The sequence below is a fragment of the Ictidomys tridecemlineatus genome, chromosome 8 (genome assembly GCF_052094955.1).
Source record: "Ictidomys tridecemlineatus isolate mIctTri1 chromosome 8, mIctTri1.hap1, whole genome shotgun sequence".
Lineage (NCBI taxonomy): Eukaryota > Metazoa > Chordata > Mammalia > Rodentia > Sciuridae > Ictidomys > Ictidomys tridecemlineatus.
In genome coordinates this window covers 37,091,231-37,117,590 of record NC_135484.1, presented here as the reverse complement: position 1 = coordinate 37,117,590, position 26,360 = coordinate 37,091,231, and the positions used below count along the sequence as shown (strand labels likewise).

At 38.6% G+C, this 26,360-nt stretch overlaps 1 protein-coding gene across 5 annotated transcripts in view; it reads left to right on the top strand.

The window, feature by feature from the left end:
* Ncoa7 (nuclear receptor coactivator 7) overlaps positions 1–25,656 on the top strand; it is a 139,196-nt gene extending 113,540 nt beyond the window's left edge. For 4 of the 5 annotated variants that reach the window (XM_021733320.3, XM_078019233.1, XM_005335375.5 and 1 more), the window contains exons 11-16: positions 11,201–11,348; positions 17,256–17,381; positions 18,923–19,075; positions 22,428–22,523; positions 22,897–22,970; positions 23,356–25,656. In XM_021733320.3, the coding sequence (XP_021588995.2) occupies positions 11,201–11,348; positions 17,256–17,381; positions 18,923–19,075; positions 22,428–22,523; positions 22,897–22,970; positions 23,356–23,491 (733 nt within the window). In that variant the 3' untranslated portion in view covers positions 23,492–25,656. Of the gene's footprint in view, positions 1–11,200; positions 11,349–13,615; positions 15,979–17,255; positions 17,382–18,922; positions 19,076–22,427; positions 22,524–22,896; positions 22,971–23,355 lie in introns of those variants that run through there. The other variant, XM_005335377.5, reaches the window with a different exon arrangement.
* The last annotated feature ends 704 nt before the right edge of the window (positions 25,657–26,360 follow it).

The following is a 26,360-nucleotide window of genomic DNA, read 5'->3' as shown; positions in this document are numbered from 1 at the left end:
GTAGCCTTTGATAGGAAAATAATGTTCCAATGACCTCTGGATCATTTTGGTCATTTCTTGATTTATATGGTAGCATTTCAGTTCACCACATAGAAGGGAGTTTCTAAAAATATGTCTGAAAGTAGAACAAACTTCCTTGCACCCTTAGTGCTCTTGTTACCACTAGAAGAGAAGCTTTCTTATTTTCCTTTTAAGAAGCTGAGAGATTAACAAACCCTCCCAAAGCCTCCAGCTCATGACAGGTGGAACCAGTTTGGGAACTCAGGCCTTTTTCTTTACTCACAGCTATTTTTTTTTTTTAAAGTGGGAAAACTGGGCATGGTGGCACACGCCTGTTTTCCCAGCTACTTGTAAGATTGAATTAGAAGGATCACTTGATCCCAGGACCTGGAAAAAAATGAGACTCCATCTAAAAATAATAATAATAGTAATAATAATAAGAGTGTGAAGGGAAGCAATAGGGAATCCTACCATAACTACTAATGAATCTTGTTCAATGAAATAAGATGGTAATCATACCTAAAGTCCACACACCTAAGGTATGAATGGTAGTAGAATAATGTTTCACCCCAAGTGTCAACTCTTAGTTCCCCATCAGGTTTTCTGTCTCCCAGCCGTGCAACTGTGTCAGGGACAGGTGCTCATAAAGTGGTAAAAGTAGGGCAGTCAGGCTGATCATCAAGGAAATGGCAAAGCATACTGCTGAAGACCATAAACCACCCTGAGGTTTATCATTTATTGTCCAGCCCTGTTGTGCTGTGTGACCTTGGGCCAGTTAGTCTGTGTATAACAATCTGTCTCTTTATTCACTAAATAGGAATAATAGTCATGGTGGCTACCTCCTGGGGTCACAGTGAGAATAAATGAGCTCATCCAAACACAAAAGGAAATTTTGTTGCTGCGGCTGCTATTACTTCTCCTTCAGTCTGCAATGCTTTGTTGCCTCTGAGGTCAAGCACTGCTTTCCAAGAGCTTGTATCATTCACCCTCTTTTAATCTCTTCTTCAGAGAGGACAACATTATCTGCTAAATAGGGATTTGTATCATAAATGTGGTGTCTCCTTTGGGGTGAATAAAGCCCTGAAAGAGCCTTGTTGAAGGTGAAGACTTTCCCCCCTTTTTATTCTTTTTTCTTATTAGTTCCTTATATATATATATATAAAATAGGGTTCATTTTGACATAATTATACAAGCATAGAATATAATTTGCTCTAATTCACTCCCCAACACTTTCCCTTTCCCTTCCCTCCTCCCTTCCCCTGTTCCCTTCTCTATTCTACTGATCTTTCTGTAATTCATTTATAGTTTTGTTTTTGTTTTTAAGTTAGTGCCTTGTAGATTGCATGCAGTTGAGATTCACTGTGATCCATTCATATACGTACATAGGAATGTTAGGGTCAGATTCATTCCATTACTCTTCCTTTGTCCTGTCCTTTCTCTCGCCCCCTTCAATCCCCTTCCTCTACTTGAAGAGGAAGACGTTTTTAAAGTTTATGAAGAAATGTGATTAAGCCCAAGTCTGAGATTAAACAGAAAGCCTAAACAATGCCTGAGTGCCAGAGTGAATACCATTGCTAGATGGGCTCATTTGGTGCCCAGAGTGTACATGGTGGGTGTCTTTCTAAGCTTACCACCACACTTGAAGTCTAGCTCTGAGCATCTCTTTACCTGGATCACTGTTGTGACCACAGCACGAAGTCTTTGTTTCTGGTCAGTCCTGTCTCCTCCTGGCCTTCCCTTCTTGATACCCTACAGTCCTAGAAAACTCCAGATCTGGTCATGCATCTTCCCTGCTACCTGTGTGCAGGTATGGCCCATGGAGACATCTAGGCTTCAGCTGCTGACACAAATTCTTCCCTTTGCAAAGGTCCCTGTATCCCCACGCTGTCTTTACTTAATAGTTGTCTTTAAATTACTTAAATCAAATCATCACATATTTTAAAAATGTTTTTACTTAACCTCTTCTTGAGCAGTCATATCTGCTTATTGTGTTTATTATAAATGGCCTTTATAGAAGCTCATAACTATTAAAATGTGTTCTTCTGTGTACCTTCTGAAGAGACTGGGGCCCCCCGTGCCACACTTTGGAAGGTAGTGGCCTCAGGATATGGTCCATGCATTTTATCTTATGCCTAAGACTCAATGACCCACCAGCTCCATCTTCTATCTTATCTCCTGCCATTCCATAAAGGGTGAGTCTCGCACCTTCCTTCTTTCCTCAGTGATTCCACCCCTGCCAGTTGAGTTTTTACTCCCCACAAATGCCTCAGCTGGGACACTGGCTGGCTTGCCTCATTGTCTTGACCCTATATTAGGGTAGTTTGTTTCCCTCCCACCACCAGGCCGTCCAATGTAGAACCTAGATCTCTTGCCTCTCAACAGTCCTGACTCCATTATGGAGGCCTCTGTTAGACCTGACTGCACTGTCCTTTCTCTCTGCCTTGTATAATTTGTCTTTATTACAGGGACCCTGCTCCTTAAAAGACACATCTTTGTACATGTCCTTCCAGAGGTTGCCATCTCCCCTTCCTCCAGCAATAGACTTTTCAGCCTCTCCCAACACCTAGTTCTTCCCTGGTCTCCCCAACCTGAGATGCTACTCCAGATGGCTAACTTTTTTCATTGCTCTAAGAAAGAAAAAGAGAGAGAGTGAGATGGAGAGAGGGGACGGAAAGAGAAAGGAAGAACAGCATGAGCACAGAGCCAGAGTAGATGCTAGAGCAAAGATGCTGGAGCATGTGGCTGGGGCAGAGTGCATTTTGGAGAATGGCATGGAACAAAGCTTCCAGGAAACCCCCGTGGAGTTTGAATTCATCCTAAAATCCATGGAGAGACAATAAGCTCACTTCCACCTCTTTGTTCTTTCTTGGCCTCCTTCCAGAACAACTTCAGCTTCCTCTTTTCCTAGGACCCAGTCCTTGACCTAGTTTTCTGCCTATAGGTTTTACACCCACCGTTTCAGGACCAGTTAGCAGCCAGAGCAGCTGTAATTAGTGATGATGGTGTTAGGTCAGCCAGAGGCCCTGGACAGTGTCCTGGGGCAGCTGATTCATGGGAAACCACAGAGTGAGTCACTGAGGGAGTATCAAAAAAGCCATCAATAGCCATTTTCTGAGGTCAAGAAGATGATGACTGAGATAGTGTTGATTTGCATAGTTGGTGACTTGGAAAAAATCAGTTTCACTGGTGGTGAGAAAAGGAACAAGATTTTTAAAACTGTCTCGTTCCAGAAAGTTTGGCCCATAAAAACAGAGCCAAACTGTTTGAACCAGGTTTAATTTAACAAGGGCATATGCTAAAAGGTTAATAAAATCAAAGTAGGGAAATTCAGAAATGAAAAGGAGTTGGAAAATATGCTAACCCACTTTTTTTCTGAAGGGAGAGTGAAGCATAGGAAGGGGCTTTAGGAAGAAAGAAACTTCCAGAAACATTTTTTTAAGGACGGGGAATACAAGTAAGCTTCTGGATCAAGATGAAGGAAATAGAGGGATCGAAAGGATGGGAGGGCAGGGATGGAAATGATGGAGGAAATGCCCACTCTGTTGTGCGACCAGCACGCTAGCTTCATACTAGAGGTTCTAAACATAGAAGTTAACTAGAGATATCAAATTAAAGACACTCAATTTACCTTTTTTTCTTGCCCAGCTAAGAGACGGCTTCTCCGGCTCCTGCCTCTAGCCACCTGGCGGTAGCGAGGTTTACACAAGAGACCAGCAGGAGAGAAAGAGGCACGCCAGAGAGTGGGCTTTTATTGGGGAACAAAAAATTCAGGGGAAAATTCCATCCAATGAAGGTCAAGGAGGACAGCATTCCAAGGTCAGGGTCAGTGATTGGTTTCCAGGTCAGTGGTCAGTCACACCCCCACACGGACAAGCCCTGGCACCTGGGAAGGGTGGGGAAGAAGCTCCGACACAGCTGGTCTGAGCACCTCACACCCAGCCAGGGAGGTAGCTTAATCACGTGCGAGAACGGCTTCCCACACTCCACAAGTGGGACTATCAGAAAAGTCAGAGAAGAGGCTTCTGGGCTGGAGATGCAGTGTGCTTGCCTGACAGGTGCAAGGTCCTGGGTTCAATCCCCAGCACCCAGAAAACAAAGAAACGGAAGTACTTCTTCTGAAGAAATAGATCACTATGGGAGATGGTGGGGGACACATTCTAATAGTTCAGTAGACCATCCTCTGCTCAGAAAGGAGGCAGGGAGGAGAAGAAGAGAGGGCATGAGCGGGTTAAGAGGAGTAGCAACTGGATGGTGTAGACAAGGAAGAGAACCACAGTGAGTGTGGGGATTCACTTAGGGAGGGCTTTTCCTCACCGAGGTTGGGTGCCTCTGATTAGTACTGGATCCATTGCACATGAAGGAGCCAAACCAGCAGTGTTCATCAACCCAAAGAGGATTTAGATCAGTGAGTGTGGCTGTTTCTATAGGAGGTGGCTTGGAAGGGCAGGCACAGAGGAAGTAGGTTATCAGGGGCACTAGTGAGAGCAAGGGGAAAAGATTGGGCTGGAAGTATAAATCCAGGAGGACCTAAATGGGAAGTGGAGGAGGAGGAGAGGGCAAAGGGAGAGCAAGGCAAGTACTGTCAGCAGGAAGGCATGGGCAAGGCAGAAGGCAAAGGGACAAGGAGGGGAATTTTGGGACTTGAGGTCTGTAGACAGACCTCTGTAAAAAGGGGTCAAGGTTTAGTTTGGAAACTATTAGGAAACTCCCGTTAGTCAAAAAGAACCATTCCAAGAATTAGACTAAGTAAACTTAAGGTAACTGTAATCCAGTTTAAAAAACTAAATAAAGATGAAGTCATATCCTGTCCTTCCCCAATTAAATAGTGTAAATAGCATAAACAAAGGACATTAAGCAGAAGTAGAGCTAGAATTAGGGATATTTTTTTCCTTCCATTTGGTCTCCAAGGGCAGTTGAACTTAAGTAAGCAAATTGATTCTAAATGGATTTGAATTTTCTCTTGTGGAGCAGATGACTTCAATTCTTCATTCCTTCTCCTTTTCCCTCATGGGCATAATAGCATGAGGGCCCTTTTTGTACAAGACAATGAGGGCCTATTATGCCGAGAACTAACACTGAATGAAATTTGGGTGCACTAGTGCCCAGAATGTCTGAGGGAAAAGACTGAAGGTTTCCCATCAGGGTGCCCCACCAAAGAATGAGCATTTGAGGTTTCCTGTCTCTTTTTACCTGAGACTTCCCACGCAAGAAGCAACTATTGGCTGCAGAGACAGAGCCCATTGCCTGGACAGAGGAAGGAGGCCATTCAGTGGCTGCTGACCCACTTCCCCAAGAAAGGAGCTAAGTACTGACTGGTGGTCCTTGGGCCTGAAAGCTAGTCCTGTGATCTTACTGGTAAAAGGGGCAGGGGCAGGAATGGGGCCTGGGAAGCATGTGCCCTTAGAACCACCCAGAATCTACTTTGGCTTCACTGATAAAACCAAAAGCCAAAGAAGAAACTGACCAATGACTCCTGGCTATAGACAGATTTAAAAAATGCACCTTACTTCCTTGGAGTTCAGCATTTATTAAATAGGCAGCCATCTTAGACTGACTGGAACGTATCTAGGGATGAGGTATTTGGACGCTTTGTCAATCACACAATCTTAGTTTCCTTATCTTTATGTCATACACAGTAATTCTTGCCTCATAGAGTTACTGGGCAATGTAAGGTCCTTGAGGCAGAGAATCACAGCTTTTCTTTATAGGTAGCATTATATTCATCAGCTCTGGCTGCACCATAAGATTGTTTCTCTATTTTATTACTAACATTTTTATGACTGAGTCTTTATTGTATGGTATTTTGAGAATATTCTTTTACCATCTCTAGAGACCTTCCTCCTGTGGAAATTGCAAGAAGCCCAGTGATCAACCAATGTAAAGGCCTGCCCCTGGCTGCTCTTGAACTTGACCCACCATTGGCTGCTTCAGAATAGACCACTCTGGGAAAAAACAAAACAGAGTTTTGATTTATCATTCATTGAAAAGCCAGCATTCCTGAAAGAAAAGGCTTGGGATGAGCCCCCTCCCCTGGTTCCCATAGATTGTTGTCCCAGGCTGTGCTATTTTTTCTAGGAAGAATGACACTAGCAGGCAAGAATGCTATATGCCAGAATTGACCACATCACCCACCCCTACTTGCTACACACATATATACCTATGCAGCCTTTCCTTTCATAGCATGCCCAAGTGGCAGGGGCTTGGTCTAAACTTCAGAATTAGAAGTACACTATGCCCAAATCTGTCTGCTCCCAAAGTAATCCTAGCAAGAATGGAGTACCTCCTTCCCTCTTGGAGAGTTTCCCCTTAAGAATGTTTGGGTAGAGAAGGGAGTGTTATCCTTAGCTATGGGCTTACCTCTGTTAGCCCACCTTAATTCATCTGAGAAACTCAAATAATATTGAATTTTAAAAGAGAAAACATTGGGCATTATGCTTTTCCTTGTGAAATCCTTTGAGCCTCATACAAATCTTCCCTCTCTCTGAGCTTCCCAATGGTTTATGGGAATGAGATGTATTGATCAAGCAGGGAATGTCCCATTGTATCCTAACCCTGGAGTAGTAAATTCTACATATCTTGTTTTGGTATAAATAAATGGAACAGTTGAAATATTCACCCTGAGCAATTTAATGTCTTTGTCACCTGAAATGGAACTGACTGGCAATTGCTGACATAGATTCTCTCCTTAAAATCTTTATAGACTTGCACTTTTCACAACATTTTCTTCTTACATCTAGGAAGGAATACTATCTTAACTGCAAATCTGTGACTCATCTCTCATTCACTTGTTCTCTTGCACAAGAATACATGACAGCACAAGCTCTAAGGCTTTTCAGAATGTTTGCTTCTTCACTCGGTGTTCAACGATAACATCACAATGAGGATTCAGTGTTAGTGGATGAATATGCAAATCTTCATGTAAAGTGGGTCCAGGAAGTAATAAAAATGTCTTGTGTCATAACTAGGAAATGAACTGGGAAGTGGTTCAGAAGTCAATGTGGAATAAGTAGAGGCTCCATAATGTGGTAGAAAGAACCCTGATTGCCACCTCAAGAGGTTTAGGCCTGGTTGTGATACTGATGGTTGACTTTAGGCCCTCATTCCTTATGTCTAAGGGAAGATAGTTGAATTAAGTGACAACCAATAACCCCACAGGCTCTAATATTTAAAAAAAAATAATAAGCTTCACCAAGACAAAGACACTGACAGTTGGGTGTGCAGAAAATGTCAGGAATTGATGTGGTCCATCCAGAGTCATCCAGGAACACACCGGTGGTTTAACAAGTCAGGTTCATTCTGTGTGATAAAATACATCGTAGGGAAGTATGGGTCACCCAGTAAAAACGTGTTAGAGGGCTGAGGGTATGATTCAGTGGTAGAGTGCTTGCCTAGCATGTGTGGGGTCCTGGGTTTCATCCTCAGCACTGTAAAAATAAAAGGGTAGTGCTAGAAAGGATTTACAGAATTTGGGATTGAATTAGGTGATTTGAAGGGAGGATTTAAGGAAGCAGGGATAATTCCATGATTGGGTATCTTTTATCTTTAAATGAGAAAGACTATTACTGGCAGCCAAGCCAAGGGAACCTGTCTGGATCCCAGCTGGCCGGATTTGGCCACCTGCCTGCAATAAGAAATTAGCAAATTATGGAGAAAAGGAATCTTACTCAGTTTGATTAAACCATGAAGAAGCAGCTAGATTGCTTCTCCACAGGTCCTTCAGAAACCATCACAATTTATAGAAACAAAAGCTTTGTGTTGTGATGTACATATATAGATTTAGCCAGGCTGTGCTAGTCAGAGAACCTGTCACCCCAACATGGGCCAGTGGTAAGTTTTTTTGGGGGTTGTTTTTTTTTAGTTTTTTTTTCATTCTCATCAGAAGGAAGTTTGGGAGTTTCAAGACTAGCAAGACTAATGCTGTAATTGGTAAAGAAGCATAGTCATTTATAGTACTCAGATTAAGGGGTGTTTGTTCTGTGGCTGCATAGTGTCTTGTTTTTCTCTGTATTCAGAAATGATTACAGAGCGGTCTTGTTTTTATCTCGATTCGTCACTGTCATAGGGTGTCCTCACCTGATACTAAAGTTCTATGAAGTGGTTTATGCCCAACAGGAAGACACCAGAGCCTCACTTCCAGCAACCTGAAGACCTAGCAGATAGTAATAGTAATGGGCTAGATCCCAGGTGGGAAAGGCAGCTTTTGTCTTTCTCACAAGTAAGTTAGCAACAGTCGTAAGTTGTGTTTTTTATATTTGAATATTTTGTCATGTGAACAGATACAAAATAAATGTCTCCTTTTCCAAAAGTTAGAGTGAAGTATACTTAATTCTCAGCTCTACTCCAGAATATATTTAAGATGGACTCAACTTGTTAAGGATTGAGAAAACTAGAAGAATTAGAATTTCACATTCTCAAGCCTTTCTGCAGTAGTGATTCATTTCATGTTTTCTTAGTTAATTTCTCATCTGAAAACTATTAATAAGGTGATCCCTATAAAGGACAACATGGTATTATAAAATTACATGATTTATATGATTACATAATTAAAATTGACTCAGATTGTTTGTTTGACAAAGCAAACCTATTTCTGGGAAGATATCTAATAGCTTTATCTGTACTTGTATGAAATGAGGTACGTTCAAAGTTAATTCATCATAGCATATTTATTGTAGCACAATCTTGGAAACAACCCAATTATTCAAGTATAGAGAAAGGCTACATAAAGTACATTAAATTCATGTGGCAAAATACTATATAAAAGACAGAATGAGGAAGCTGTCAGTATATTGATGTGGAGAGATAACTAGCATATGATGTCAACTGAAAAAAATAAGAAAATACTAAAAACAAAGTGAAGACAAAAATGTATTCATATCTACATATATGACACTACAAAGACACAAAATAAGTGAATAAAGTAGTCACTTTTTTTGTGATGTAGACAGGAATGTGAGAAGGAAGCTTCTCATTGGATGCCTTGTTAAATATATATTAAAATTGAATCATATATACTGCCTATTGCAAAAATTAAAATAATTTAAAGATATATATGATAGAGAATATGTCTTTTTCCTACCACATTCCAATTTCTAGCAGTTAACATTTTAAGTAATTGGTTCATGTAACTGTGGGGTTGACAAGGTGCCCTCAAAATCTCCACCTTGTCAACCTCACAGTTACATGAACCAATTACTTAAAATGTTAACTGCTAGAAATTGGAATGTGGTAGGAAAAAGACATATTCTCTATCATATATTCCCCTGGGAATAGTTGATGCTACAGTCTCATGTCTAAAGAAAATCTAGAGGAAGAATTCTAGTATCTGCTTTATTATAGTCTAGTGATTAAATGTTAATTACATCTCTAAATTTATCTTCATAGCAACATGGAGGCTAGTATTTGACCAAAAATTGGATACCATGATCTAGCCAAAGTGAATCATAACAATCATATGCCTGCTCAATCATAACATGTATCAATATCCATATTTATTTTTATTAGAAATGTGAGCATAACACTGATAACACATCTAGTCTTGGGTAATAACTTTCCATGTTTAGATGGAGAACTCAGAAAGGAAATACTCCTTTAAAATATGTGAAAATTTGTAATTCCATACCATGGGAAAAAAGACATAATTCCTCTAAAAACAGAAGCAACTGCTTAGGAAACACTTTGGGTAGTGGTTAATGTTTACTTTACATAAAGCTTCCATAAATTGAAAAGAAAAATTGACACCACAAATCACAAGGAGTCAATTCACAAAAGAATGACTCCAATTAGGAAGAAAACACTAAGAATTGTTTAATCTCAAAAGAAATCCAAAGTGAGTTGATCAAACTTAAATAAGTGAACTTCTTTAAATGAAAAGGTCCAGCAAGGTTTTTATGAAACTTAGATACAAGCTACCGCTCTCATGTTGAATAAACAAGTCAGCCTTTCAAAATTGATTTGGCAATATCAGTAGTGAGCTATAAAATCATGCCCTTTGGCCAACATTAATCCCTTTTCTGGGAACTAATCTTGAGGAAATGATTCAAAAGATGGTAAAAGGTATAGCCTGCAGATATTCATTGAAACACATTCATTCAATCAAATAAATCTACAAGCTAAATATCCTAACAGAAATGCAGGCTAAATGTGGTTTATTGATTTCATGAAATGTAGCTGTTAAAGAGGAAGACAGCAATGAGGTAAAATGAATATGATATAATGTTACATATAACAGTTACACCTTGTCTCTGGTTACAATGAGAATTGTGTGTTAGCTGTATTTACTTGTGGACAAGAGCACCGAGGAACATGGAAACCTAAAACCAGTTTTATCTCTTGGGATATCAGATTTGGGGGTGACACTTGTTTTTACTTTAGTCCTATTAGTAGTATGATAATACTTTGACGTGATTATAAGTTCCTTAAAATTAATCCTAAAGTAGCATTATCCCAAACAATACCCTCAAGTTGGAATTATTTTGTAGTCACAGACTTGAAGAATTCTGTGATGCTGTTGTCCTCTCCCATGCTGTGATAGACATAGGTACCCAGGCACTGATACCAAAAACCCCCAGCCTCTGCTCAAAAACAGCCATCTGTCTGTTGATTAAGCCTGGAGAGATGCTTTAGAACTCCATATTCTAAACATGTAAGAGACCAGAGAAAGCAGAAGCAAAGTACATTTCTATGCTAATATAACTGGGTCTCTAATTCTAAAATGATATCTAATGTCATTCCCAACACTTTCTAGTTATCAGAGATGTTTTATTAAAATTATAATAGTACATGAAGACCCACAGGAATATTGTTTATCTTTGTTCCCAATTTAGGTTTTAGATCAATATTTTTTTCTCAGTGAATACAAGTATCCAATGAAATGAAAAATCAATGAGGAAGAAATATTTGGTGTAAATATCAAGTTCTTCTTTTTTTCAGTTTTATATCCCATCTATCTTGATCTTTCCCATAGATTAAAAGACAGATTTAATAGTTCTCAGTGCTTGTGGACTTTTGCTTTCATTTCTTGGTTCTTATTTTCCGAGCTTAGAAGCCACTTGTAGAGATAATCTTAACAGCAGGAAATTTCCCAATTAGCAAAACAGAATTGCCTAGCAGATAAATGATGGTTTTATGTACCCAAGTCCCTACTAGTACCTGCTAGAAAAGAGGACTTGGTGTTAACCTATATCACAAACATGTTTTACAGGGTGGATCATTTGTACACATTCTTTGTTCAGTGGTCTCCTGATGTCTATGGGAAAGATGCCAAAGAGCAAGGCTTTGTGGTGGTGGAAAAGGAGGAACTGAATATGATCGACAACTTCTTCAGTGAGCCAACAACCAAGAGCTGGGAGGTGAGCACGTGGGAAGGGACTAGGCTATCGTCGTCCCTAAAATGCAGGACACAGTCAAAATGGCCTTCCATTGGGATTCTAATTACTGGCTAGCAAGAAGGTAGAGCTCTTGCAATCTGGAGAAGTAAGCAATAGTTAGGCCTTTTCCAAGGTCCCATCACCCTCACCAATGCTTGTGACAGTGGAAAAGAAAAGATAGCTAGAAAGAAGGAACCAGATTAGTCCAGCTACTTATCTCTACTTTCTTTCCACGTGGAAGACAAAAGTCCAAAATTACTATGAGGAAAATAATACTGGCCAGGATTCCCCTGCCCAATGCAGATTCAAGTTCTACCCACTGGCATTACCTGGAACCAATCCATTGTTACAGTCTTCTTCCACCTTTATGGGTGGAGAAGGAGAATCCTGGCTTCCCTAGAAGCTAACAGGTATTGATTCTCAGCACGTCCAAAGTAAAAGTCATTCTTCTCTAAAACTTGTTTCCTCTCATGTATTTCCATTTTACTTAGCAATGCCAGAGTCTGAAGTCTAAGTATACCACATTATCTCCTTCATGTCGGACCTAGTCTAGTCACCTCTAGTTGGAATCTTGTTGATTCTTACCTTAAGTGGTGTGGGACTTCTGTTCCCCTCCATCACCACTCCCTAGGCAGGTTCCCCTGACTCTAGTCTGGATTTCTGCACCTTCCCTTGAACTTGGAACAGCCCTGCAGTCCCAATCTGCCCATCAGTCCATCCCCCGATACTCAAGATCTCAAAACAAGCTTTATCTCTCCATTCTATAAAGCAAGGCCTGCTTGTTGGAGGAAGATTAGAACTTTTGGAAAATATACTGTAGAAAAATTTAAAATAATATCTAACAACACTAGGCACTTTTATATGTTTCCTTTGACTTTTTTTTTTTCCTATTTTGCTTTCGCCTTTTTTCTAGATGTGGCAGGGAATGAGTCATGTTTTGTTGTTGTTGTTGTTGTTGTTTGTTTTTGCAAGATGAATTGTGCTTTATATACTATTAAGTGTCTGGATTTTCTCACCTGACATTGTAAGAATTGTAGTAGTAAAGACTTTTAAGAGCTTCAATTTTAAGGGTTACATAGTATTTTGGAACTCTGTTATAGTTTATTTAACAATTCCCCACTTGAAAACTTATGTTGGTTCAAACTTCATAAGGATACGATGATCTGCAAATGTTTTTATTCCTTAGTTGCCTAGAATTAGAAGGTATAAAGGCACTAATTTTTTAACACTCCTGATTTTTAATATAATACTAGCTTAACTTGCCAACAAAGTAAGAGATAAACTCCTCACTGTGCTTTTGCTATTATTGCTATTATTCTTTCTGAAAATTTTTGCTACTTTGGAAATGATATAATTTAATATTTATTTTCTTGATTACTAAGGATAGAATGAATTTGAATGTATATTAGCCATTTTTTTTTCCTTGTGATGTCCTCTTATTCTCCCTTTTTCCTAAAGGAGTCTTAACAGTGCCATTACACTGTTTGAACTCTTTATGATTAAGAATTTAAATTCGAGCTGGGACTATAACTCAGTGGCAAAGTATCTGAAGGACTGCAATAGAAAGCAAAACCCCTTTAGGATGTTATTATACTTGTTATCAAGCATGAATGTTTATCCTTATTGTGATATGAAATAATAATAACTAATATTTTATTTATTTATTATTATTTCATATCACTATATATATGTGTATATATATAATTTAAAAATTAACTGTAGATTGAGGTGAAGAGTTTAAATGTATGGTAAATGATATTCTTTTTTTAAAAATGATATTCTTAATAGCCATTTTCCCAGCAGTTGTTTTCTTCATCATATTAAAAGATCTTTTTTTGTTCTGAAAGGTCTTTTATATATATATATATATATATATATATATATATATATATACGTGTGTGTGTGTGTGTGTGTGTGTGTGTATGCACATTTTTATATGCCTGCTACCTATTTAACTTCTTATTTAAATACAAAGCACGGCCAGGCACAGTGATACATGCCTGTAATCCCAGTGGCTTGGGAGGCCGAGGCAGGAGGATAACAAGTTCAATGCCAGACTCAGCAATTTAGCAAGGCCCTAAGCAATTTAGGGAGACCCTGTCTCAAAATAAAAAGGGCTGGGTGGGGCTGGGACTGTGGCTCAGTGGCAGAGTACCTGCCTAGCATGTGTCTGGCACTGGGTTTGATTCTCAGCATCATATAAAAATGAACAAATAAAATAAAGGCATGCTGTCTATCTACACCTACCAAAGATAATAAAATAAAAAGGGTTGGTGATGTGGCTCAGTGATTTAGCACCTCTGTGTTCAATCCCTAGTACCCAAAAAATAAATAAATACACAAGCATGCTCATATATTGCCATGCTTAAAGCTTTCAGTAATTAATTCCCCATTGCATAGAGCAATTGTTACCCACCTGGCAGATCATTAGAATAACACCTGGGAATTTTTTTTTTTTTTAATTAAATCCTAGACCCTTCCTAGATGGTTTCGAAGAATAGCTTAGTTTTAGAAATGCTAACCTATAGGATCAGTGCTAGGCCCTTCAAGGCTTAAAGGTTCTTCATTTTTTCTGCTCTTGCTCTTTCACCAGACCTCATCCACCTCCTTTATCTCTGCTTCCCTTGCTCTCTAGTCTCCAGCCACAGTGAACCTAGAAGCCATCTCCGTATTCTCGCTGTACCCTCCACCCGGCATATTTCCCCGTCTACTCACAAACCAAAGTACCATCTCCTTTGTGAACTAAGGCATCTCAGAACACCCAAGTGACCCCCACTTCCTTTGAGGCTCTATAGCTTTTAGCATACGTATCATGTGGATTTATTTATTCATTAATTTACAGTTGTCTCTCAACTATCTCTTCATTCACCAGAGCCTGTGGACTGCACTGTGTCCCTATGCCTGGCAAAGCACCTTTTATGGTGAATGTCACACAGAAAGCACTTCACAAATGTCAGCTGTCATAAAGTGCCAGGGACTGAAGAAAGTGCTGTCATGTTAACAACGAATCTGAGGGATTCTGCCCCAGTTTGTGTTTAGACTCCTACCTCGAGGGTCAGTTCTGGCTGACCTGGGACTGGGTATTGACCTGCCAGACTCCATTTTATAACCGGCCCCGGGATGGCTGTGCAATGGCACCCTGATCCCCATAGTAGGTCCACAAGAGTGAAAGGCCACTGAGATCTGGCAGGGTTGATAGCACCAGTTATCAGTGACCAGTTCTGCTCCCTCACCTGTTGAAGTTTGAACATTAGAGAAGCACTACGAAGAAAGCATATAAAGCAGGATTTATTTTTAAAAGGGTGACATAGACTTCTGGGAGGAGGAGGGGGCTATAGCTTGTATCCTGGTATCCCAAGAAGTGAGATGTTCTGCCTTTTAATACTTTAGGCTTCCTTTGTTCTCCTGCCCTCTTCCCCTTATCTTTCTCCTTCCTGCATGTGTGACTAGGCCCAGGAAATGCTTAGTGGGATGGCCAAAAGGTGGGAACCAGGTGGACTGAAGGGGAAAGGGCAGGATGGAGCAGGCCAGGACACATTAGTTAACAACTTTATAGCTCTCTGTAGGGGGGGACAATTCCTGGGACAGGTTACCTTGCAACAGGTTGGAGCAGGAGCAGTTATCTTGATAGGGTAGAGGAAGGAAGGGTTCTGAAGGCATTTCAATCCCTCAGGGGGCAGTTTCCAACTTCCGGGACTCCCCCAAATTGGCCTCCTCTGACCTGATTTGATTTACCTATACTGACTGTCTATTTAATTCTGGCTTCAGTGTCACTGAAAATTGAACCAGGGGTGATCTACATTTCTTTCCAAGTCCTTGCTATCTGATCTTTAGAGGAGGACTCATTATGGTTTTTGTTCATGAAGACTAATTCTTAAATATAGAAAGGTAAATATTACTTTGCCAGTAGTTTTGTAAATCTGAATTTAATTTGACCTCTTTCACAGCCTCATATAAACCAGATGTTCTCCCATTCTTTTAAATCCCTCATACCCCATGAACATGACTTGAGATTAAAATTGTTCTAACTGTAATAAACCGACCTCAATTGAAGGCTCCCTTTTGGCCCTCCTTTGAGATTAAAACTGATGCCCGGGAACAGATGTACCATTTAAAATCAGAGGTTGAACCTAAAAGAAGGGGCAGAAAGAGAACTCTGAAAAAAGTCAGGGTGAGAAAAGCAAAGTTAGCCAGAGGACAATTAAGCAAAAAAGGACAAGATGAAGGAAGGAAAAAAAAAAAAACACCCTCAAACAATAGGGTTTTATTGCACTGTTAGGAAACCACCATTTCAAAGGTGAAAGTGTCATTTTACAGTCTCACGCTCTGCCTGGCAGGAAGTCTGTTTTCTGTAAATCCTAATTTGGGCGTGTTCCTGTAGAAATGTTGAACCTCCTCCTAAGGGAAACAGAAACTTAATCAGGAAGCTAGATACTGAAAAACAGTTGTAGCTCAGCGTGCCTGCCAGTGTCTGGTGTGGAAGCAGAGAGCAAAAACCTGTTCCTCGTTAGACGGGCTACACTTCTCCACGGTCACAATGAGAGACCCACGATTGCCCTTGGACATTCAGATTTTCTATTGTGCCAAACCTGACCAGGAGCCTTTTGTGAAGGTAGGTTGGAGTGTGTCCTTGAGGGATAATGAGGTGCTGAATTCTCACTGATCTGCCACTCCAGTATGTTTTCACATTCATTCTAAGGAGAGAGGATTATGCTAGCATTTCAACCAGAGCTGGTGAATTTATTTGTTGTGAATATGGATATACTGTGGTTGCCTCTTTCACTGTGAATCAGAAATCCATATTTGGGGTTTTTTTTTTTTCATTCCACAGCCTTATTTTGTAGCTATGATATATAAGTTTCACCAAAAACATGCTGCTTTATTTAATACATTTAAAATGCTGGTTGTGCTTCTTTGGAAGTGTTCTCTCTACATAAATTCTCTTCCAGAAGATGGTAAAATTTATAAGCTAATTTCCCTACCAGAAATCTGGCCCAGATGGCCGTATATGTCACTGTGTGGTTTGGAAATTGAGTAATGCATTATCTAACAACTTTCACTAGATGACATTTAAATGCTTTTTCTCTATAATACAAAAGTCATTAATACTTGTAATTAGGCATTTGGATGAATTAGCTGTCTGATATAATTTAATTTTAAAAGAATTTAGTGTTTTATCCAGAATTTAAAAGGGACCAAAAAAAATGTATTTTAAAGCAAGAAGGACTATAGTAGTTTATAAAGATGACTATAATTATACAATAAGTGTTGTATACAATATAATGTTTTTCAGTTTAGAAGGGAAAAATACTTTGGCCATTTCTGAACTGTATGTAATATTTGTAACCTGATTGTAATTTAGAGCAAAGCTTCATGCTTCTCCTGTTGCTGTTCCTGGTAGCTGTTATTTCTATCTGGCTTAGTTGCTATGTGCACAACCTTGAGAGAAAACACCAAGAACCTTGATTAAAAACTGTCCTTATTGTTCCAAACTCCCTATTTATAGAAGACTTACTCACTGAGTGATTTCTGATTATTTCCTTGACAATTTAAATTTAGATGCAGGCTAAAGAAGAATAATTTTGACCATTTTCAAGGGTATAAATTGCTCGTGGAGTTATAAACAGCTCTCACGCAAGGAATGAGCAATCAGCAGCAATAGCAAAACTGGAAAATGGGTGATTTTAATTCATACATATGAAGTGCCTCAGCTGAACTAAGTTATGCATTTGATCTGGAATCAAAAAATTAACCACTTCCCCAAATGCCTGTTTAACTTATGTCCTACCACCAAAACTCTCCCTTTTCAGTCAGTCAGGTATCCAAGATAGCTTTGTTCTCAGTTGAGGAAAAGTCATCTTTGTCTTGGGTTGTTTTTCTTTGCCTTAGATCATTACCGTTGAGGAGGCAAAGCGCAGGAAGAGCACGTGCAGCTACTATGAGGACGAAGAGGAGGAGGGGCTCCCAATCCTGCAGCCCCAAAGTGCGCTGCTGGAGAACATGCACATAGAGCAGGTGGGTCCTCCCTGGGAACTTGGGATGAGGGTCTGCTAGGCCTTCAGAGATACTCCCCATCTCTAACTGCATTCGCTCTTTTCACTTCGGCTGAGGGATGAGCCAGGGCTGAAGGGAGGAATGTGAAGTCCTAACCAAGGCCAGCCTGAGCTTCTCTGCTTCTGAAAAATTGTAACAGTCTTTTCCACTGCCTTTATGGGAGTATAAGCAACTGATCAGACATGAATACCCTTCTCTCATATCTAAAGGAAAAGTTACTTCTTATCTTACAAAGAAACATAAGTGTCCTACCAAGGTTCTAATGCATTTTAAAAGGATCCAAATTTATCCCAGTGATTATTGCAGAGTTCTAATGGCTATTATTTATAGTGCTCAATAAAATTAATATAGCAAGTATACTTTCTTGCTTTTATGAAAACACCTGACTCTAGAAAGAATTTTTCTTTTTCTGTCATTTTCTTTGCAATTTTGTTTTCTGAAAAATCTGGTAATTGTATTTTATGAGATGTTATTATGTGCTTATATCTGAACTTTGGTAGGAAATCACTTGTACTTCTTTTATCAGTTAGCTTAGAAACCTGAATTTCACAGAACTTAAAGAGTCATCAAGTTCAATTCCTCAGTTTACAAATGAGCCAGTGAAGGCCCAGGAAAATCAAGACAATTTACCAAGGAGCTAAATATAGGTAGGGTTCATGCTGACAGTGTCTGGAACTGATTTGAAACATTCTGAAGACAGCACGTCATCACTTCCTTTCATGATATTTTCGAAGACATATACATCATTGGTATTTATGGCAGCTAAGTTTAAGCTAAATATTGATGTGGGTGAAAGGTGCAGGTACAAGGTGGACAGATAACCTCTGACATCTAACATAAGGCACCTGTGTTTTGTTGCTATCAGATCTGTGGGAAGCCATAATTGTCACGAGCTGTTCTGAATCTGTGAAAGTTTAGAAAGAACCATTGGAAAAGTATGAACTATTTGTTAAAAGTCACATTGTGATATTAAAAAAAAAAGAGTATGTGTCTAGTTCATACTTCCTTACCTGCCTTGATCAGTGTCTTCGAAAGTTTGTCACATACCACATGACAAAGTTTCAGTCAATGACGAATTGCAGGTGTGACGTGGTACCCTAAGATTATATCACCTAGTGAATGGCAGGCATCTTAGTTTGTGTAAGTACACTTGATGATACTCACATCACCACAAAATTTCCTAACAACACATTTCTCAGAACATATACCTATTATTAAACAGCATACCTCAGTAGTATAGGAACCCACAGTCAGGCCCCGAGGGGAGAAGCATCCTCTGAACAGCCTCCCTGCCAAAGTAAATGCTTTAAAGCAATGATTTTTTTTTTCCATTCTCTCTCTTGGTTTATGGTGGCAAATATTTACCACCATAAACCAAGCAATGCATAAGTAAATATAAAACTTTGAGTTTGAACCACAGGCATATATTTTATGCCTCAGGTTTGCAAGTCATTTGCTGATTTGTGGTTGAATTGTGTGTTTGCATCTTCTTGTACTGGCAGCTGGCCCGACGCCTTCCAGCAAGGGTGCAAGGGTATCCATGGAGACTTGCCTACAGTACCATAGAGCATGGAACCAGCTTGAAAACTCTCTATCGGAAATCAGCATCACTAGATAGTCCAGTCTTATTGGTCATCAAAGATATGGATAATCAGGTGAGTCCTGCTTCTCTCAGAGAGAACACTTTTTAGTGTCAATTTTCAAATCTACCCAACAGAAGAGAGATGAGTACAACGAGTTCTCCTCACCCACATTTCACAGTTAGCCTGATTTTGCCATGTGTGCTGCTTCTCTTTCTTTTATCTTTGTTTTTTCTTTCCCGAGGTATTTTGACGTAAATTCCAATCATGATGTCATTGCACCCCTATGTACTTCAGAATCATTTCTAAAAAGAATATGGAACATAATCTCTAAGTATAGTCACATTCTAAGGAATTTTTTTTTCCTATGCTGACCATAGAGTAGGAAAATATAATGGTATTCAATAACCTAAAGTTGAAAAGTTGAGAAAAGTCAGATCTGGATTTGGGGACAATTTCAGAAATAAGTTCCAGTGTCACACCAGAGTTTTTTCCAAGTGACTGAAGTAGCACCCACAAAACTTGCCTGCTGTGGCTGTGATGGGAGCTTGTCAAAGCCTCAGTGTGTCATGCCCAGGGGCCCAACTGTTAAAGAAGCATCAGGGAATCCTCTGTGCCATTCCTAACTGCATGGTCACCAGTTACAGCTGACCTTTCTAGGAGGCACTGGTTAAATCTAAGTATTACCACCCCCATCCACTCTTCAGTGTGCTCTTCCCTCAAATCAACTTGGAGTATGTGGCTTCCTTCATTTACTACCCGGTCAGTCTCTTATGTCTCAAAAGAAAGACAAGTCGAGCCTGATCTTCATTTATTTCAGTTTGATCTGTGTGGTATTCAGGTGTTTTGCCACTTGTGACACAGCCTACTTCCTGCCCCCATAATCCCCAGTGCAGATTGTTGGAAGCTTACTCTAGGCACACATGGCCAAAAAAAGACAGGACTCCCTCTTCTCCCAGCCGTGGTGTATCCCCTCTAAGTGTAGGTTCCCAGCACTTCTTATTCCCTACCTGAGATCTGTGTATCGGACACTTAAATCCAGGCAAGTGTGGCCTAAAGGCAGGGAGAAGGCTCTCTTCCTCCATCCAGCCGCTGCTCACAGGGCTGTTGGATGGCATGGCAGGCTGAATTTAGAGATTTCCGGTCCTGTTGTTTCAGATCATGGGGCAGAAGTTGCACCATAGGCGAGGCAAGCCAAGACCACAGCCTACTGCCTCTGCCCAGCGCCTTGCTCATAAAGCAGGATTATTCCTCTGAGAAAAGCAGGCTATTGTCTAGTCTGAGCTCCAGAGCAGTCACTTGGAGATTTTTCACAGGGGAAGAGTCAGGCTATAAAACAGAGCTCTGAAGTTATCTCCAAGAAACTTATTTAAATAAGTATAGGGAAGTTCAAGTCCCACTCTAGAAAACAATGAAAAATTTGGTGGTAAACAATGAAAAGGAAGCTGGTAGTCCTGTGAGGGCAACATCCTGAACTAGACAGTCTGGTTTACTAGAGAGAACCTGGAAAAAAGACAGCTAAGGAGAATCTTCTTAGAATCAGGATAAACTCCATAGACTGGCCGAAGAAACTGCCCCTGCAAAGGCACCTAAATGTAACTGAATTGGACTGTGGAGTAATTTATAGCACAAATCACTGTTGAAAACAAGAAAACAATCGTCAGACAAGTAACATGGCACCTAATTTTTACTAATCTAATTTTATTGAGGTGTAGAAATGTTACTCCTTTAGTTCTCTGTTACACCTCTCCACTTACTGTAGTGCTGTTTGTTAGACATTGATATAGTAGATCCAAACCCAAAAATAAATTGCTGATTACTAATTTACATTTTATAGTTGAGGAAAAAAGAATAAATATACGTTTATAGGTTTTGTTATATTAACCTTCATTTTAGCATTTTTGATTGTCTTCATATATTTCTGTAGATGAGTTTATTCTATTATTGCTAAAAATGTTACATTTTTATATGATGTAGATCCATACCATTATTTACTTGTTTGATGGAGTTTCTTCCTAAATAAATGAACAGGAAAAAAGACAATAGACATTTCCTATATAGCCACAGTGCTATAGATATTACAAAAAAAAATCACAGTGATTTCCTAGTATTATCCAATGGATAATAATATCCAAGTCCTTAAATGAATTTGCATGTTGGCTAAAAAAAATTATAGTTAAGAAAGAATATAATTATTTAGAATCCTGCAGAGGTCAGAGAGTAAGGATATCTTTTAATGTTGATTTGTTTGAAAGGAACCCATTTTCTACTTATGGCTATTGCCCATCTTATCATATTTTAGCACCATGTCTTTAAAAAGAGATACCTCATGTTATTTTTTTAGTACTATTACTGAAAGATCTCTGAAGAAAGTGAAATAGAATTTTAATGTTTTTTTTCTTTGTTCTTAGAAAAATTTGGTAATAGGAAGTATGAATAACATTGGTTAGAAAGTTTCTAGACTTTTGTTCTACCCAATATTTAGTATTTCAAGTGTAATTGGTAAAGAAGAGAGCATACTATGGTTATGATCACATTAAAAAAAATTTTTTTAGATTTTTTAGAAATTTTTCAGATAACCTTCATTAAAGCAATGTTTCTACACAGGGATTTGAAACAGAAGGTATACATGAATCACCTAGAGACATTTTTAAAATAGATATGCTCTCCACTGCCAGCCCACATCCCTGCAAGTACTGAGGCTGTGGCCATACATTTTCTGAAAATACTGTTCCTCATGTAACTTACCTATCCTTCCAGCCTCCCAGTATGAAAAAGCAGAAGAATCATTGATTTAAACACATCTAGTTTCACCTTTAAAGCCCATAGGATTATGAAGTTACTTTTTCATTAAAAGTTATCTCAAATTAAGATATATTGATCATCATGTTTAGGTGGTAGTTTTATTAAGCATATCAATAAGCATATTAATTACTTGTTTTTACAAATCAAGGGGAAGGAAATTTATTTCTGCTGGGGAATGTCTGGCCATAATTCCACTTATAAAACACATGAGAGATGTGAACATTTTCTCCCAAGCAGGCATTTCTGTGTGCAAGACACATCATCATCTTGTTCAATGTTCCCAATATGTTGTAAAGGAAATTTGTCTCTGTAGTAGACTTTGGCAGTCTTTTAAGATTGAAGCAACTTGTGGTCCTTGAACAAACAAGTTCTCTGACTTCTCTGATGGCTCTCCCATACACCAGGAAGCCTGGCCACTTGGGTTCCAATCAAAAATGGGGACATTTGGTGGATTCTTTTGTTTGGTTGTCTTTTTTACTCAAGAGCTCCAATTTAGTAAAATCTTTGCTGGAAGAGGTACAATTACATCTTAAAACAAGATTTTAAAAAAATATATATATTTCAGAAAGCCTTTCTAAGGGAGGCTTAGGTATGAAAGTACCCATTTGTTTTCTTTTGACAGATTTTTGGAGCATATGCAACTCATCCCTTCAAGTTCAGTGACCACTATTATGGCACAGGCGAAACTTTTCTCTACACATTTAGCCCTAATTTCAAGGTACCTGATGGGGGAAATGTTTGATTCCTCAGTAGTGGGAGTGGCAAGGACTGTCCTATGAACTTATGAACTCACTTCAGCCTGGGTCAGCACTTCATGACTGTAGCACACAAACTGCTCAGGGTCCCTGGCCTTGGGAGTTTGGGAACCAGGGAGGGGATGCAGATTATACCAGCATGTAACTGAAAGGTCCTTCCTACTTTGTTTCACTTTGGAGATCTCCTTCTGTATGGGCCAGGTCTGATAATCAGGAGCCTTCTCCATCAAAGGGAGGTGGGTGGCTCCCTTCCACATAATAGTTCTATTTAAGATTCTGTCTTTGCTATTTCTCCCGATTAAAATGTCTGTTCTTTGTTTTGTTTTCTACCCCAAGGTCTTTAAGTGGAGTGGAGAAAACTCATATTTTATCAATGGAGACATAAGTTCTTTAGAACTTGGTGGTGGAGGGTAAGGTTTTTCTTTTTCATTGTTTTACCACTTGACCTCTGAGAGTCTGTTTTGAACCAGTTAACCAAAACCTCGGTGTCGGCAGATTTTTTTGCTAGTTCATGTGCTTTAATTAATTAGGATAGTGGACTAACACATGACACTATCCTAATTAATCAAAGATAAAAATCATTTGTTCATGTACCTAGTTGAGAAATGACTACCCATGTCTTTTAGGAAAGACAGGTCATTTAAACAAAATAAAGGAATGAGGGCCTTTATTTTGCAAGCAACTTAGAGTTTTTACTGTCTGTGGCATAAAGGAAAGAAGAGGCAAGGGAGAACAGAAAATATGCCATGTAAGATCTAAGTGTATTTCCCTTTTTTTCCTTTAACTTGTTTTCAGGGGAAGATTTGGTTTATGGCTAGATGCTGATTTATACCATGGACGAAGCAACTCATGCAGCACCTTCAATAATGACATTCTTTCCAAAAAGGAAGACTTCATTGTGCAGGACCTAGAAGTATGGACATTTGAGTGAAATTTGGACTGCCTTAAAATATAACATTAAAAAGACTGGGTTGGATCAGCCCTCCTAAAGCTGGCTGGAAAATGAAGCCCCAGCCCAGGCTGCCTCATCCCACAATGCTTTCTTTCTGCCATCATCTCAGAGCATGGTCACTTTGCAAAAAGATCCTGAAAGGTACGTGTGGAGGGCAGACACTGAAGAAAGAAATTTGAAGTCCAGATTGTTCAAAGACTTTGTTCTTCCACTTCTTTCAAATCCATACAGTGAGGAATTGGAGTGTTTATATGAGTTGAATGCAATTTTTATTTTTGGTAACTGTGAAAAAAAAGATACTGTGGAAATATATCCATGCCTTGTGTATTTATCAGCATAAATTTTCATTGCAAAATGTACAGCTATTGTTTGCCATGGAAAAGGTTAGTTTCATTTAGAAAAATTAAAAGGACACAGCACTTAAAGGGAATATATGATTTTTTAAAAAAAACAGTTCTATTTATTATTTCTAGTGTATTGTCTAAAATATGTTGGCAGTTTTTTTTTCTTTTAATATGTCAAATCTTGAAATAAATAAATGTATACATATTGTGCTATGTTTTGGGAACAAGTCTGTTTGATTTATATAATTTTATATTGATTTTTTTTTGCCCTGATTGTTTAGGGTGATAGGTCTTAAGCAGTATATATGTTTCTAAATTTTTAAAAGCCCATTACCAATGTTTATTATTTGACTATAGAAATAGTCAGGTTTTTTTGTTTTGTTTTGTTTGTTTTTTTTGTTTTGTTTTGTTTTGTTTGTTTGTTTTTGGTACCAGGGATTGAACTCAGGGGCACTTAACCACTGAGCCACATCCCCAACCCTTTTTTTTTGTTTTTTATTTCGAGACAGGGTCTTGCCAAGTTGCTTAGGGCCTCGCTAAGTTGCTGAGGTTGGCTTTGAACTAGCTATCCCCATGCCTCAGCCTCATGAGTCACCGGGATTACCGGCATGTGCCACCCTAGGCCAGCTTTCTATTTGATGATTACAAAGGTACATTTTAAATTACCCAAACATATTCATGTAAAGCAGAATATACCATCTCTTGACATTTATAGAAATGGAAACCTTTATGAACCCAGACTTAAAACAAAACTTGCTTCTGAAAAAAAAATTATGTTTCTTATAAAACCATATGTGTTGATAACAAAAACTTTATTTTCATAGTGTTCTTTTGCACAATTTCTCCCCCAAACGTTTACATTAATGAGCAGGCCTCTATTTTAAAAGGGAGTGTTTTAATTTCTGCTTTTTTAAAAATCAGATGAAAAAATGTCAAATTGGACCAATTGTATTGGGTTTTAGACTCTTATTTGAGAAAAAAATGCAAAGAAATGCATTTATACCAAAATTGGAATAAAAAGGAAAACCTATTTTTTAATGTGAACTCATTTTCACATCAAAGAACCTCTTTTATTAAAAATAATAATAAAGCCTTATAAAAAAACTTAATATTATTAATTGCTAGACTTTTATGAAAACCAAAGACTACTAATGGAAAAAAATTAAATAATAGCCAAAGCTGAGAAGAGGTATGTCACAAATTATTTCCACAGTGATGTTTGAAAGAAAAAATTTATAACAAGCAGTATTTACATATTTGCATTTAAAAAAAAAAGCAGTTCTTAGAATATTTCTCTTATTTTAGTTCCCCATTTTAGGCTATTTGTAAGAGAACAAACTGTCCAATGGCCTCTTATCAGATCAACAATTATTGTGCTATGTTCTCATTCCATGCAAATTTAAAGGAATACTATAAAATTTTAAATCCATAGCCCAGGCATACTTTTTATCCAGTTTTCATACTGAGAACTCTTGATAAACATTGGCGGTTTAATCTTAATCTGCTTATTAAAAATAAGTTGGTGTGAGATATCAGGAATGTCTCATGATGATCATGTTTACCATGTATGCCATTTGCAACCATATGCTATTAATAAACAAAATGCTCATTTTGCATATAGTTCACTCTTACCTAGTTTAGTCCATGATACTATACTTGTGAGAGCATATCCAAATGTTGTGTTCTCTATTTAAAACAGTATTGTCCAATCAGAAATGTGTGGCCCTTCATTTATGGATATTGACTATATGTAATGCAGTGCTATCCCAATATTTTCAATAAAGGAATTTATGCATTCAGTGTGATTTTCTTTCCTGAACTTTCATTTACCAAGTATTTATTGGGCAAAGTCCTACCTCCAAGATATTGCAAGTACGCTTCCAGACCAGTGTAGTAAGGCAAGTCACAAGAATTTTTTGATTTCCCAGTGTATGTAAGATTTATGTTTGCAGAATTGGGTAGACTTTTAAGTGTGCGGTAGCAATATGTTTAAAATAATGTATATACTTAATTAAAAGTTCTTTATTGCTGAAAATACCAATGATTAACTGAGCTGTCCGGAAAATGGCACTAACAGACTTTGCTTGATGGAGGGTTGCCACAAACCTTCAATTTGTAAAAAGTGCAGTATCTACAAAGTTGATGCATTGTACACAACTTGATGAAGCATGACTGTACTCGAGTTTTTCATATTGTGAGAGGTGATGAAATATCCAAGACTAAACAAAGTTCAGAGCTTATGTTTTCATTGCTGCCCTGGAAATTCCCTCTTAATTTCTGGTAGCCACCCTCTCCTTGTTCTCCCATCAGTTCATGGAAACTGCTCTTATTATAGGTACTAAAAACAACTCTGGGCTTCCTCTATCAAGTTTCTTCTCTGTTCTTAATCCTTTCAGCTATTCTGTGAATAATGACCTTCTTTTAACATCTGACTCAGCCTGATTCCTAATTTCTACAAGAGTCACCTTACCCTCTGAAAAATTTTCTGCCATCTAGCTCCTAGA